Source organism: Clarias gariepinus, chromosome 26, assembly GCF_024256425.1.
Source record: "Clarias gariepinus isolate MV-2021 ecotype Netherlands chromosome 26, CGAR_prim_01v2, whole genome shotgun sequence".
Lineage (NCBI taxonomy): Eukaryota > Metazoa > Chordata > Actinopteri > Siluriformes > Clariidae > Clarias > Clarias gariepinus.
The window spans coordinates 21,291,008-21,307,376 of NC_071125.1; the positions used below are offsets into that span (position 1 = coordinate 21,291,008).

The following is a 16,369-nucleotide window of genomic DNA, read 5'->3' on the forward strand; positions in this document are numbered from 1 at the left end:
ATTTTCTCCCTAATTTAGTTGTGTCCTATTCGTATCCATCACTAGGGGGCTCCCATATTAAGTTATAACAACCACACAGAGGATTAAAGTGCACGGATGATGCAAACTGTGTTTCTTCTATTGTATTAAACTACCGAGAGGGAAAAAAGATCAATATCAACAGTAGTAATAAGTTTACAATAAACGGTTGAGGCGTAAAAATGGTCATTCTTTCCTCGTGTTATGAAGCTGTTAGAGACTCTGTAAGACGGTTCATCGCTGACGACCTGGCAGGCGAGTAATGTTTCTTGAGAACACTTTGATGTCAAGTGGCTCAGCGTAATCGAGTCTAATGTGTCACTTCAGGCTGTGCTGGGAGAGTGACAGACAGCTGAAGAGCAGCGGGAGATGAACTGCTGAGTCAGAACGGAAGAACTCTGAGGTGAGAGGCACGATGAGCCGATGAATATATGTATATAAAGAAAGAGAAATCATTTCCAAGCTGTGTGTTTGTGTGTGTGTGTCTGTGGGCTCTCGGGATAATATCTCAAGCTTGAAAAAGCAAAGGTGAATTTAATATCTTGGAGTCTTTAAAATATGTAAGAAATACTTTTTTTCCCTAAATGCACACACGATATGAACTTTCTATAAGAAGAAGAAGAAAAAATAAAAACAGCTACCAGACTTACATCATCGACAGTGCCGTTGAGATTATACCCACAGTTCACAGCGACCATTAGGGGCTGCACTTCAGTCCAGCCGTCCGCCGTGCAAGTCTTGGAGAGATTACCTGAGACACACGCACACACACACACGCACAAATTTGTTTGTACAGTACACCTGCAGTTCTGTGTATTGTTTAATTAGAAATTTTTTTTTTAGAAAAATGAAGACACGTGTACTGAGCCAATTTTTGTTTTACTTAACTGATTCAGTCCTGTTCCAGATAACGTCTTAAACAAAGAGGAATCTGGTTTGTTCTAGACAATGTCTTCTACAGAACTGAATCTAGGGTTTTCTAAATAACATCCACAGACCTGAATCGTTTTTAGAAATCTAAATAATGTTTTCCACAGAACGGAATCAGTTTTTCTAGATAATGTCTTTTTCATACCTGTATCTGTTTTCGTTTTAGATAATGTCTTCTACAGAACTGGTTCAGGTTTTTTTATAGATAATGTCTTTCGCATCACTGAATCAGTTTTTTTGTATCTAAATTAATTATCTAGATAATTTCTTCCACAGAACTGAACCTTTTTTTCCCCTTTTCCAGATAATGTCTTTTACAGAACTGATATGATCTTAGACATGCTATAAGGTTCTGCACTTTACAATGTCTTCAAGTAAACAGAGTCCTATTTGTCCTCTACAGAACTAAATCTGGTTCATTCTAGATGACATCTTCTGCATGACTTACTGTAATCTGTTTATTTTTCTTTTACAGGACTAATAAGATCTAAAATGATCTTAGAACTGATATGAAGTCCTGACTGATATAGTGTCTTCAACAGGGCTGAATCTTTCTGGTCCTGGACAATGCCTTCTACAGAACAGATTCAATCTTGTTCTAGATAATGTCTTTAAACAAATTTAGTCACCGTTGTCCTTAACCGAAAAAAAAAAAAACCTTCTAGCTAATGAAAAGGTCTTTACTGTATTAAAGACTCTGTACAATGTCTTCTTCTGGATTGAGTCGGTTCTGTTCTGCACAATGTATTTTACCGAAGGAAAGAAATTCCGATCTAGACAACAACTTCTACCAAATTCAATTAGTTCTGATCTGGACAATGTCCTTTACTGAACTAAATAGGTCCCACATTAATGTTCTTTTCTGAACTGAATTAATCCTGTCCTGGACAGTGTCCACTTCTGAAATGACTCACTCTGATGTGGTGGACATTGTGTACACAGTTCTGAAACGAATCAGTCACACTCTGGACAATGTCTTCTACCAAACTGAAACAAATACGTCCTGTTCTGGTCAGTTATACAATGAATCTGGTCCTTTTCTTCTGAACTGAACCAACCTTGATTTTATGATCAGGACGGTAAAGTTGAAGAGATGATTTAGGTTGAAAAAGAGAACAATTTGAAATGAACTGCAATGCACAAGCCTTAAATATCCAAAGACTTCAGTTCAAACTTCTTTCATTTTTTAAAGTCTTAAGCACTTCCTCCCTGCTCCAGTGTCTGATAATACTCAGAGAGCAAGACAGGAATTCAGATTGCATCTAAAATCCGGCTGCCCGAGCCGTAGTGGAACAGCTTTATTGTTTCACCTCCAGGCTGAACTCTCATGCTCTAGCTTCCTGTTCTGTGAGTCGCAGCACCATACGGACCGAACATTTTGGATTTTTTTTAAGTAAATGAAAGTCAATTTAGTCAGAAGGGATCATTCCAAAAACAAAAAGGGTGTTTATATAAGACATATTAATCTCACAGGGTCTAAAACATGGCAGAAAATTGTTACTAGAATCGGACAATGAGAATCTGATTACATCATGAGGTTCTAAAGAACCAAACACTCGATGGAGTTTCCTGCATGAACAGTTCAGTCAGGTTTTCTTTTTTAAAGTAATATAACGTGATATAATTAATCAGGGTTTGTGTGACCTGTTCTAGAGATGTCAGCTCCGTACCAATGGAAACATCACAGCAAAGCGGGTGGACTCTGCTTCATTGTTCCTGACCAAGCACTTAACATTAGGCAGGACAGAAAACGTGAAGAAAAGCAGAGACAGTCTTAATGCAGCTGGGATGACAAATGTGTGCTAGAGCTAATCATTTGCTGGATTGTTTTGGCAGGTAATGGTGAGAGAGAGAAAGTAAGAGAGAGAGAGAGAGAGAGAGAGAGAGAGAGAGAGAGCTACTTTAGTTTAAAAAAATAAAAAAATAAAAACAAGGAAGAAAAAAGGAAAAAAAAAATAAGGATGTAGGACATTCCCACACGTACTAAGGAATTTGATGTTTAAGATTTCCTTTTTGCTGTTTAGGATTACCTGTTTGTTGTTTAACATAAGAGATACCTGTTTCTTGTTTTTTTGTTTTTTTAGATTATCAGTTTGTTGAGATTACCTGATCAAGATTACATGTTTGAGGTTAACTGTTTTCTGTTTCAGATTGCCTGTTTAATGGTAACTAATTTTAGTTATTTATTAGTTTTTTAAAGATTACCTGTTTTTTTTTTAAGATTATCTTTAAAAAAAAAGATATTTGCTGCTTTTTTTCTAATTATTATTTGTTTGTTTTGTTTTGGGATTATTTTTTTAAAGATTTTTTTTTTTAATTACCTTCTTGTTTTTTAAGACTACTTTTATTAAGAATACCTATTTGTTTTTTTTAAAGAATATTTGTTTGTTTTTTTAAGATATGCATGTTTTTTTAAAAAGATTATTTGTTTGTTAGTTTTTAAGCTTACTCATTAGTTTTTAAAGATTACCTTTGTTTTTTATTTGTTTGTTTTTTAAGATTATTTGTTTGTTTGTTTTTAAAGATTATTTGACTTTTTTAGATTACCTATATGTTCATCAAGATTACTTTTTTTAAGATGACCTCTTTGTTTTTATAAGATTATTTGTTTGTTTTTAAAGATTATTTATGACTTTAAAAAAAAAAAAATATTTGTTTGTTTGTTTTTTAAGATTACCTCTTCCTTTTTTAAGATTATTTATTTGTTTTTTAAGATTATTAAATTTTTTTTATGTTATTTAATAGCTTAAAAAAAGTTTTTTTAGATTACCTGTTTGTTTGTTTGTTTTTTTCAAGATTATGATTGTTTGTTTTTTAAGATTATCTGTTTTTTTTTTTTATTTAAGACTACTCTTTGGTTTTTTAAGATTTTTTATTTTATTTTATTTTTTTATATTACCTGTTTGCTCTTGAAACGTATAAAATCAAGATCCTGCCTTTAAATCCTGAAAAGAAACAGGTGACAAAAATCCAGACTAATAAAGCTGATTGCATTAAAAAACTGCAGCTTAAATGCAGGAACTAAAAAAAGAACCTTTACACCGACAACACAAGACTTCCTTCAGATATCACCTTTAGAGATTTAGTGGATTCTCTCACAAGATAGACTTTGATAAACATTAAATTTTTGGCTACTTTGATTAGGTAAGGAATAACACACTAAAGATCATGTGGCTACATAAAACTAAAACACGCCAGGGGGTGTGATGCTGATGTTGTGCTGTTTATCGATGAACTTATTTACCTTGAGTAATTAGCTCTATATAAAGCATTAGGCAGTCAATAGTGGCAGAGACAGCATATTTAAAATGTCAGGGTTGATTGTAAAACCAACATCAAGCATGGTCAGTGTGCATGAACAGGAAACAAACAAACAGACATACTGTAGACATATATATATATATATATATATATATTGTATATATACACTACCGTTCAAAAGTTGGGGTCACTTTCTAACTCCATGATCGTTCTTGATTTTTACTTCTTTCTACATTGTAAAGGAATGCTAAGGGCGTCCAAAAATGCATTAATCTCCTTTGAACAGTTAATGGTGAGATGTGTCTGCTACTTCTGTTCTGTAAAGACTTCATAACGCCTCTAATCTGAGGTGCTGTTAATTGGTAATTTTTCAGGCTGATAACTCTAAATGAACTTCTCGTCTGCGGCAGAGGTAGGTTTTGGTCTCGCCCTCCTGGGATGGCCTTCATGAGAGCCAGTTTCATTATGGTGCTTGACGGATTTTGCAAATGCACTTGACAATACTGTTCTTGCAAGAACTATTACAGAAAGGCTGACCTCTGTGTCTTAAAATAACAACTAACTGTTGTGTCTGTTGTTGTTTCGTAATTACCTAATTCTATATGTGTTATTTTATATTTTTTTAAATCACCAGTATTGTTGTAGACTGTTAAAAATAAATCACTAAACAAAAACAAAAAAAATTGAAAGTGACCACAAACTTTTGAACGGTAGTGTATATTTAAAGCTTAATTTTATCCAAGAAATCTTTTCACTATTTTATTTATCAGCATACTGTACTGTATGTAATGTAAATGAGGTAGATGAGTTGATACTACATGAACAGTACTTCCTTCACTTGATCTTTTTCCTTATTTTTTTATGGCTGTCTTTTCTCCGAAGCCAGAGAGATCCTTTACTTCACTGATCCTGACTAATAAAGAGCCAATGGCTGAACACTTCATTTACATTTACAACATAAGCCCCATTTTTGGTTTATTATAAACTCCTGTCCTTATTTTTTTAAACTACTGTAGAATACAAGCAGAGTGATTAAAGGGGCCAAGCACTTTTTAACAGCTGTCATTTTACCCCCCACGACAAAATCCAAAAGCCATTTCATCAGCATTTGTCTGATTGCAATTTGTTAGGCTGTTGCTGTAACATAACCTCACTTTCATTAACAGCCATAAACATTTTTGTAAAGAACGCTGAATATAAATATTTTAAAAAATCCAAGAAATCAAGAATTACACTGTCCAGCCAAAAAAGGTCTGGACTCTGTGGTGGCCAATCCATGTGTAAAAATGATGGCTTTTGCTTCCTGAACCACTCTTTAACAATTTGAGCCTGAAGAATCCTGGTAATCTTGTAATTCGTGATCTTGGACTATGCCGGGGCCATCAGAGAAGAAAAAAAAAATCCGTTGATGGGGCAAAAACCCTGGTCGTCCAGTACATTCAGGTCGTCAACTGACCTCATTTTTTGGCCAGATTATATTGCTGAACCTGGACCTGATTAACAGGCATGTGTTAAGTGGTTTCTTATTCTTAATGCCTTGAGTTTTCTTGTGTTGTGTGTGTGGAAATGCTCTTACTTTGACTATTAAACATTGCTGAGTTCTACTGTTGTTGTTTTTTTCCTTTACTTGATGCAGGACAATATTTATAATCCTAAATTCTGTTGTTACCCGATTTGATCATACACTGATTTAGTTTTTTTTTTCATATAAATGGAATTAATTAATTCCCCAGGAGACTCGCTGATGTGAAGGGATGGAGGGATGTTTTTTCGTCAGCCTGATTCACTAAAAATCTATCCAGAGACATTTGTTTTTTTTTCATCTGTGCTGCACATTTGTAAAGTAAGACACCGTGTTATTTTTCATAAGGTTTAGCGCTCTTAAAGTTTAGCGTTTGTAAGGTTTAGCGCTTCTCTGCAAAGGTTCGGACGTCACTCCACTTTGCACAAAATTATTTTATCCCATGTGCAAGTATTAAAACTAAACTAAGGAGATGTTCTAAGAAAAATAAGCAAAACATGCTTAAATCATTTGGAATTAAAGTCTTGATTTGATGTAGAAAAGTACAACCAAAAAAAAATATAAGCAATTCAGTGATTATTAAAGGGCATGTTGGCAGTCAGGCCTCACAAACACGTACATTTTCTAACACACACCCCAAAGCTCTTGACTGTTTTGTAGCAACGCCAAATATCATGTTTTGCTGTAAACACTTCTATCAGACCCTTATCCAGAATTTTTTTGCAGTTTCTCTGGAATGTTGCTCATTTTGCCGTTTAGGCTACAGTACAGTCGCATGGTGCACGGTGGAGTGACGGCGCAAATCAAGGCAGACAACACTGGCTAAACTGATTCCCACAACTGGCCCAACTGATGGCCACAATCACAGCTCCATGACTTTCTCAGCACATTTATTTGCGTCTTGGATGAAACATAAGAGATATCAAAAGCCTTGTCTGCTTTCAATTCATCGTGATTTGACAGAATTTTAATCCCAAGAAACAAAAATGAACGTTATGTTATTTGATGTACCCAAAGAATTAGTTGGAAACCTTTCATAATCCGTTCAAGGGGTAAATATCACAACTCTCTCTCTTTCTCTCTCTCTCTCTCTCTCTCTCTCCCATCTGTGTGTTTACTTTCATCCACTGGTTCTTTAGCCGAGGAAGGTGAGCACTGATTGGTTCGCATTTCAACCGTAGTAAAACATCTTACCGATCATAAATAAGACTGAACTCTTGTAACCAATCGATAACTAAGAAGGTGAAATTAATTGTAAAAGCCCATGTAAATAAAGAGCTGCTGTAGAGCAATTATGTCTCCAAAAACTTTTTCAACATAAAAAAAAAAAAATATATATATATATATATATATATATATATATATACACAGTATATATGTATACAGTATATATATATATACAGCATATATGTATGTAGATTAAATATGAAGCAATAAAAAAAAACAGAAACTTGGACTTTTACATAATACGCTGCTTTCTGTTTCCTGTCCTTTGCTATTTTCCAGTACTATTATATTTTTTTGAAATACTAAAGTTTAGAAATCAGAAATGTTTCTTACTGTATAACAGCACATTTTATTAGATCAGCATCCACCGCGTAAACAGTAAAGCTGAAAAAGCACTGTAGAAAAGCTGCCTGTGTAAATGTAGCTGGTGTCTACGCACCTGTGCCGCCTCGCCCCTACGGCATTTCTCTAAGTACCATTCTGGCACTGAGCCTGAACAATATCACTGTAAATTCACAAATGCCCTTCACTTACCTGGCAGAGGAGAAATTAAATATAACTTTGTTACAGCTTGGAGTGATTTACTCAAACTCAGCATTATAATATAACCGTGTTTCTACACAAGCAGTTACAGAAGCTTGGACACTTTAAAGTCAAATACCCCCTTCCAACCCCCCTAATACACCCCCCCCCCCCACACACACACGCAAAAGTGTTTAAGCAAATAAAAATACTTTCTCACAGTGTGATAGAAAGCTTCTTATATTAAAGAAAACAATTTATTTAAAAAAAACATAAGCCTAGTGGCTTTTCTCCAGTGTTGATATACAGTAGTGCAGCATGGACTTTTGTAACGTAAGAGTTTATCTGAACATCTCATCTCGTCTGGCTGTTCTCAAGCTGAAATATTACAAAGCAGAATTCAGTCACTAAGAGTTTTGCATGATATTATAAATAAACATAGGCAAACTGATTAATAATCAACACAGACATAAAAGACAAATCTTTAAGGATAAACTATGAATAATCCAGAGAATCATTAATCTACATTCAAAGTGATTTGCTAGTAGTTAAACTTTCACATTTTTAAAAACAAAAGCTGAGTTTCAGCATTTATAAAAAGCTGTATTGAATAAATAAATAATTCTCCTGCACGATTGTATAAGCATATCTATTCTGCCTAACCATCTAAGTTATAGTTATTTATCTGTAACTTTCTGACAACTGCGTACTGTATAGTACGGTCCTGAATTAATGAGTAAACGGATGGATCACTAATCAGAGTTACACCCATGGCTTAATGAAGGACCAAAACGAGGACAGAGCAAGAAATGATAGCTAAGACATGTGAATAAATATGTCATAAAGTTCTTCATTGTTATGTAAGGAATGATAATGCACAGTTTAAAATTGATTAATGAACATCATGCTTTTTAATGTGAGACGGCAGGAATGAGAATTGCCAGGGGTCACCTGATACCATATTACCACGATAGCTACAGAAGGTGGTGATTCGATTTGTTTTACGATTCTACAAGTATCAGGATTTCATTAATATCCTGATTTAATATTGTTTTATATACAGTACAGTACGCATCCAAGATATACAGTACTGAAATGAAAAGATGAACAATATTGACAAAACCTTGTTGTTATCTGTAAGTTAATTTTTTCCTGAAAGAATCTAACATACACAATTTTTATTTGTGTTGATTTGTGTGTTAAAATTAGAAAGAGTGTTAATATTATTTGCTGTAGACAGTGTTCACAGCATTCACAGAGATTTTTAACCCGGATTCCTGAAACAAAGGATGCTGCTGCAGACTCATGCAAAAGGAGACGATTTGCTGGCGTAATGCAGGCACACAGATCTTTACAGTTGAACACAGTCGCCTTTAACATTCCCCACAAGTAGACATCACGTGGTGTCAGATCGGGGGAATGGGACGAGTATGGGAAATAATTGTTGTGCCACCTTTTTTAAACTCGGTCCTCATTCACGGCCACTTCTGTATGAGCGGAAACAATACTCAACTAAAAATAAGTTTTCCTTAGTTGAGAAACCGTTTTCCAACAACTGCACAACACAGCTCACTACTGGGAACACGTGTGTGTGTGGACTTTAGACAAACGCACATTATATACTATATATATATATATATATATATATATATATATATATATATATATATATATATAATTTTCAGTCAGTGTGGTATGATACATGAATTGCCCACAAAAGAATAACGATATATAACTAAAGTCATTTTTCCATCTCTACAATAAAGTGGGAATTAATGCTGCGGAACGCCCAAGAGCTGTCTAAGTTAGTTCCTGTTCTCACCTACATTAAAGTTGTGATAAACACTCACTCACACACCACTCTGTCTCTCTCTGTTTTATTTTACCTGAGACACCAGAAAGTAAATTGTTCTGTGTCCTGAACACTTTCCTGAGCTAACATTTTACTTTGTTAAAGGTCCCATATTTTACTTTTACTAAAACAAACTTAACAATTTTAACATCCGGTCTCACTGCACCCCCACAGTACAGTATGTAATATATACTGTATGTTAATGCTCCAGCTGAAAAACCCCATCTGATGTTTTTTTTTTTTAAACTTTAAACAGCCTTTTCTTTCACTCCTCTTCAAGGTCTTGTAAATGAACTCCTGCTAAGCCACACCTCTCCGGGAAAAAGTGTAGCTAGCTGAGGGACAAAGCCAGGAGAGGGTACCTTCTTATATGAGGTCACAATAGATGAAAAAAAAAAAAATGATTTGTTTAAGCCTCAGGATCCACATGTGGCTCTTTCATGCCTCTTCCGCGGGCCCCTGCCGCTTTGAAAAATAAGTATAAATGAGTATTTTTTAAAATTTATTTTATTTTAGTTGGTTGGATTTTTCAAATGTTATTCTAAATTTAAATTTTTTGTTGATGTTGTACCATTCAAATAAATTGTGTTTCATGTTGTGATCACTTGAAACTCAGACAAAATGCATGCAGACTACAGTACTATAAAGTCTTCACTCATTTATCACTCATAACAATTTTTGCTTGTTTTGCAAAACACTTACAGACTGAGTTACTCACAATCTAAGGTTCCGCTGTACTCGATTTGGTTTTTATTCCCCTGTAATATCACACCTTAATTAAAATTAAATTAAACCCAGAAGCCCTAATTAGCATTTCACCATAAGCCAGTAGTAAATTTAGCCAAAACCATTCTTTTTTTAATTTTTATTCCCAGAGTCACAATCGCACACGTCTATTAGAATTTAAGAATCACCTGATGCGTCATCGCTCGTTATCGTGGCCGGAGATTCTCGGTCGAGCGCTTTGCTTCGCGCTTCGCGCCGTTCAGGACATTCACAGCTCTGATTAACAGCTGAGTCATCCCTTCGCTCTCCTCATCTTTACCACACTTCAGATCCCTTAAGGCACGAACACTTTTTAAGCTTAAATGGGGAAAAACCTGACACACTCTGCACTGAATTTATCACACGTCTCCCTTTTTCACATCGATCCATCGTCTGCGGTTCGGCATTGTGGCTTGGTCTACTGTTACACTAACCTCCACTCCACATCACGAGACAAGAGTGACATTTCGACAACAATTTGACCTTAGCCGCTCTGGCTGAGTACGTTTATTTCAAATCGATCTCGTTAGAAAGATGCAGGATCCGGAAAAAAACTAAACAAAATGGAAACTGGGACATGAAATCGATGTTTAGGAAGTCACCGCTCTCTTACTGATTATAGTGACGGATCGATAATGACGCAGGAATCACACTTTTGATTGTTGTCAGTTTTTTTATATAAGTATCAATTATAATTACTATTTTCATATTAGACTAATTTTTTTTCTGCACACGGGCGTGTCATAGATGTTGATGGGTGGTTAGAGTGGCTGCTGTTACTGACAGGGAAAAGACAGAAAGAGTAAACCATCCCCCCTTGCAGCACTTTTGTTCTGTACACTCATGACTGTGACAATGTGAGGGTGAAACCTTTTCTCTTGCATCACTCCTGAGCCTCAAACACACCATATGTGAATGCCACAGACGCTAACACTGCCACAGTGTATCTACAATAGTGATAGAATTACAGTCTAAAATAATATGAACTTAATAGGACTGTGCAAAAGTCTTGCCAATAAATGTTATAGAGCAACTATTAAAAAAACAAAAACAAACAAAAAAAACTAGGGATGAAACGATTCCTCGAGTAATTCGGTTACAAAAAATGATCGAGGCAAAATCTTCTGCCTCGAAGATTCATTTAATTAATTTTAAAAGCTTGCATTATGTTTTTGCGCTATTATTTGTTTGGCATTACATAGCCGCTTCCGGATGCAAGCTGCCACTAAACACAGACAAAGAAGCGCTTACGTCACCCACAAAGCGTAAGAAGACGCAAACAGTTAGCTGTGTATTGATTTGAGGGATCGTTGTGTTCAGGGCAGCAAAATAAAAGGCAGTGATAAAAATATCACTGCGAGACAAGAGAAGAAGAAACCAGCAAGAGAAAACAACAGAAATTCTCAGCAAAGGCTTATTTTATACCTGAGCTATAAATTTTAAAACTTTTAGCTCTAAAAGTTAAGTTGCACAACTTAGTGTTTTTGTATAATTATTTATTTTAATGTGTTTGTTATGCGCTAAAATGCCCCCCTGCCATGGATTGCCCCCCCCCCCCCACATAATAATCTCTATCAAATATATTAGGACACCACAATCAAAAATTCATATTATTATTATTAAATATATTATATTATAATTATTATTATTATTATTATTATTATTATTATTATTATTATCAAATATATTATTACTATTATAACCAACCCTAGGCAGGTAACAAATGAATACAGGAAATTTAAGACACGTAATACAAATTTTCATATAATGTTTATTTTGTGGCACATTTACTTTGCAGGGGTTTGTCATGTAATACAAAAATATTTACACTAAATAAATATTGTTTATGATAAAAAATTACACAAAACGATTATTATAAAATAAGCAATATAAAAGTATATTTTTATATTGCTTATTTTATAATAAAAATCGTATATGAAAAAATAGAGAATTTATATATATTTTCCCCTTACAACATGTCTTTTTTTACTATTGCTTATTTTATAATCAAATTCATTTACTGCAATTTTTTATTTGTAAATCATAAACCTATGAATTTATGTTCTAATATAATATTTGATAGAGATTATGTAGGGGCGGAGGCAATCCATGGCAGGGAGGCATTTTAGCGCATAACAGTATGCCTTAGTTTTTTTTTTTTTTTTTTTTTTGTTACTTAAAGTCATTTGAAATAACTTTTTTAGTTTTTGCATTTGAGAAAAGGCTTTAAAGTAAAAATGTATGGCACTGTAATGCACTTAATTGTGAATAATGACAATGTTTATATTTGATAAAATTCAATTTGCATTTAAAAAATGAAAGTAGATTTAAGACTGATTTAGCGTGCTAATATCCTGGAGAACCACACACACAGTCCAAAGACATGTAGATTAGATTGGCGTTCCAAAATTGCCTGTTGTGTGTGTGCCCTATGATACATTGGCCCCCTGTCCAGGGTGTACCCTGCCTCGTGCCCTAAGCCTCCTGCGATAGACTTCAGGCCTCCACGACCCTGAATAAAGCAGTCTAGACGGTGAGAGTGTGTTTTAATTTTTTTAAGAATAAATTTATTAAATGAATTCTAATGGTCTATGATCAGCCATGCTAATTATACTATATAATTAAAAAAAAAATTACAATTTACCCCCTAAGTTGAGCGCAGTTTTCCCTAGAACCTGACTAATAATTGTTCATGAGAAGCCCTGCTATTTTGCAGATTTTTTTTTATGGCTTCTTTTTTTATGCGATTTAACGCTAAACTATTAAGAACAATTTACTAATTCTGTAACATAAATATAACCATAAATTCAGCTAAATGTCTATATAAAATATAAAACAAATATAATACTGGTACCAAAGATGAATTGCATGAATTACAAAATAACACCTGACTTTGCCGCTGTGGGTTTAACATACCGCTCCAAGACTCCCAAATCCAGAGGTGGAACTACACCCCTAGAGCCAGGATCCAACCAAGACATCTCTATCTTTTAATTAATAAAATAAAAAATCAGGGCCTTTATTTTATCAAGACTTGTTAAGAAATGTTAATATAGAGTAGCCTTTCCTCTTTTTTTTAAATCTGACTATTATCAGCAAACTATTATCGGGTGTCTTTTGTGCAGTACCGTACTTAATTATTTTAAGAATGAACTACTAGTTGAATTCAAATGGTCTATAATCATGATAATTATATTACAATTAATAGGATATTGGAAGCCATTTTCATTATGTTTATTCTTTTAATGCACTGTTGGATTAATTTTTTTTTCTTTATTGGAAGAGACTGGATCAAGGATGTCCTGCTCAGGATGGATGTCTTCCATTACAAAAGATCGGGACTGACAGCGTCTGTCCATCATAAGGACAATAAAAAAAAGTGGTATTATTATCAATATTACGGAGGAAATAAAGTACAATCAGAGACGCAAAAGGCACTTTTGTGTGTCTGTGTGTGTGTGTACAGTATGTGTGTTTGAGTAAGTACTGCTTAGCAAATGGATCGCAAACCTTGAGCTTTTTTAATCAGAGTTATCTCTGCTTGGTGTCAGATTCGACGATTCAGGAAATAAATAAAAAAATATTCTGTGCGTATTTATGCATGTGTGTATCATTGTAGCACTGTATGTAGCATATGTTTCATGTGTTACGTATTTCATAAGTAATGATGAATGAACAAGTTTTTCGACCAAATTAATTACAGTATGTTCCGTTTAATCCACAAATACGAAGAAAATCTGAGTGTGAAGAAAACTTCTGCCTGAAAGGAAAAATAGTTTTAAAATGGGGCTGTGCAGCTTACAGGATGACCATAAAAAATGTAAAAAATGTTTATCACCAGTTCCCAGAGTAAAAAATAAATAGACATTGAATGTAGCAAAATAAATGAAAGCATTTAACGTTATTTCTTTTTCGATCTATTTCTTTTTCATTCCAATGTTGATTTTGTAATGCCACATCAACAACTATACAGTAGACATAAATGATGTTAAAAAAAAAAAAAAAAAAAAAACTTAAATAGAACTTAAATTTTGGGACTGATGAAACTTTTTTTTGGGGACGGTTCCTGAGCGTGATTAAACTAATTATAATGTTATGGGATAACACGGTACTGTATAATCTCACAAAACAATATTTAACTGCTTCACATAGAGATTGCACAAACCTTTCAGGTCGGATAACCAAAAAACTAACAACAAACTACTGTATAGTTATATTTAAGACTTATAATTTAGAAATATATAGTTGACACATGATCTGAATAAAAAAAAGAAACAAAATAAAACAACAGCAATATTCCTACCACTGGCATCCCATTCTAGTTTTAAGATCACCCTTCCATTTCATGTCATTTTTGAAAAGTCAGGAGGTGTGTTTAAAATCTTTCATCTCTTTCTGCATCAGAACATACAAAGACTTGATATGGAACAAATAATCCAAATAATCCGCTTGGGTGGGTGTGATAAAGCCTGAGATGATATACTGTAGAAGAGCCTGGATTAGACACAACATTGCGTTACCAGTGTCAATGCGAGCAGCATTACTCACACACTCGCCTGCCTATCTCGGATACACCTGGAGGTTTGGCTGGAACGCTCTCTACAAGTCGAATTGGGAAAAAAAAAATTCATGCACAGTGACATCAAACAGGCTGCTGTTTTGCTAAAAGAAAAAAAAAAAACTCGCAAGTGTAGCTTGATTGTGCTTTCTGGGCTGCGTCTCAAATTGCAAACTCTGACCATAAATTTGTCTGTAAAGTTTCTTATAATCTAGAAGACCGGTAGGCAAAACAGACCGTTCCATGAGTTTGAAGTTTTTTGTTTTTTTAACCAAACATGTACTATATGTTAGTGTTTATATACAGTGTATATATATAATGTGTTTACTCTCTTTCTCTTTGATCCTACAATAACATGTTAAATCTTCCATGCTACTACTTTCCTGTCTTTCTCATGATAGATCTGATATTAACGTGTTAACTCTCCTAAATTCTCTTTCTCATTCTCTCTACATCTTTCTCTCTCTTCCTCTCTTGAGATACTGTAACACGTCCTGGTTCATCTCTACAACTTCCACAGTTTGTTCCTCAGAATTTTACCAGGATGTTAAAATGGTTAAAATGTCCTTTAAAGTAACCGTTGAAATTTTATATTTTTAAATTTGAACTATTTGAACTTTTTGAACTGTTAAAACTGTAACAGTAGAACTCACATCACCAGTGTCTTTAGCGAAGTCAGTTGGATGGGAAACTAATGAGAAAGACTAGAATAAAATATGATTTAAAATGTAAAATGAATTTTCCACTATAGTTGCATTTCTCTGGTTTGGAAACCACTGGTACTGTATAATCACCCAAAAAAGGGCAAGGACAAGCACACTCCACTGTAGTTTTAACAGAATAAACCAAAAGGACACTAACGGCAATAAAATCTACCGATCTGAGATGTTGCAATTCCACAGCAGACAGTCACGCAGCTGCTCGGATGCTCTTTAGGGTTCGACTGTAAACCGTAGTGAGGCCTCCACAAACAACACAGCTGGGGCTCCAGCTGTCAGATCCACAGACTAAACAGAGCCAGCGAGAACTGCATTTCGGTCATCTCAAAAACAGCTCGGATTTAGAAATAAGACCAGAGGGAAGAGGACTATGCTTCTGATAAATCGCCCAGACCATATGTCATACCGCTCCCAAAATGACCTTGCTGTGTGTTTGGACGTGCTATTGTTTTGCATTTCAACAGCTGAAGCAAAATCTTTGTGTAAAATCTCTGTGGTTTTCTAACATTTCGCTAAAACCCTTTACTAAACCAGATGTGAAAACAAACACTTCATACTTTCAAAAGGACCGGCTCTTGATTTCTGCGCTCCACTTGTTTTGATTTTGAAAAAAAATAATAATAAAAAATACGATACGCTCGGCTGAAATAAACAGCGGTTCTGAGATGCTATCACATTCCCGCTCTTTTAGAAAATCACTTCATTCACACAACCTGAGTGAAACATGTGATGAATCACTGATCTGTCCGTCAGCGGCGGAGCGCATGATAATCCAAAGCCAGGCTTGTGAGTCACCTCGGATAAAGGCGCGCCGCGCTGGGAGTGGGCGGTGCTGAATGTGGATGGATTTCTGTCAAAGAAGAGCGATGAGATGCTGATGGTAAAGGTGGGAGGAAAACGCCAGTTCAGAAAGGACGAAAGAAACACAGCGAGCACTGAAGTCAAAGCACGCACACCACACAAACACCCACACAAACCATTATGGGAGGATAGAC

At 34.8% G+C, this 16,369-nt stretch overlaps 1 protein-coding gene across 1 annotated transcript in view; it reads right to left on the bottom strand.

Annotated features, from left to right (window-relative positions):
- Positions 1-16,369, bottom strand: part of vipr1b (vasoactive intestinal peptide receptor 1b) — a 73,827-nt gene that overhangs the window by 28,846 nt on the left and 28,612 nt on the right. Inside the window, exon 4 of the mRNA XM_053487860.1 lies at positions 669-769. Coding sequence (XP_053343835.1) covers positions 669-769 — 101 coding nt within the window. The remainder of the gene's footprint in view (positions 1-668; positions 770-16,369) is intronic.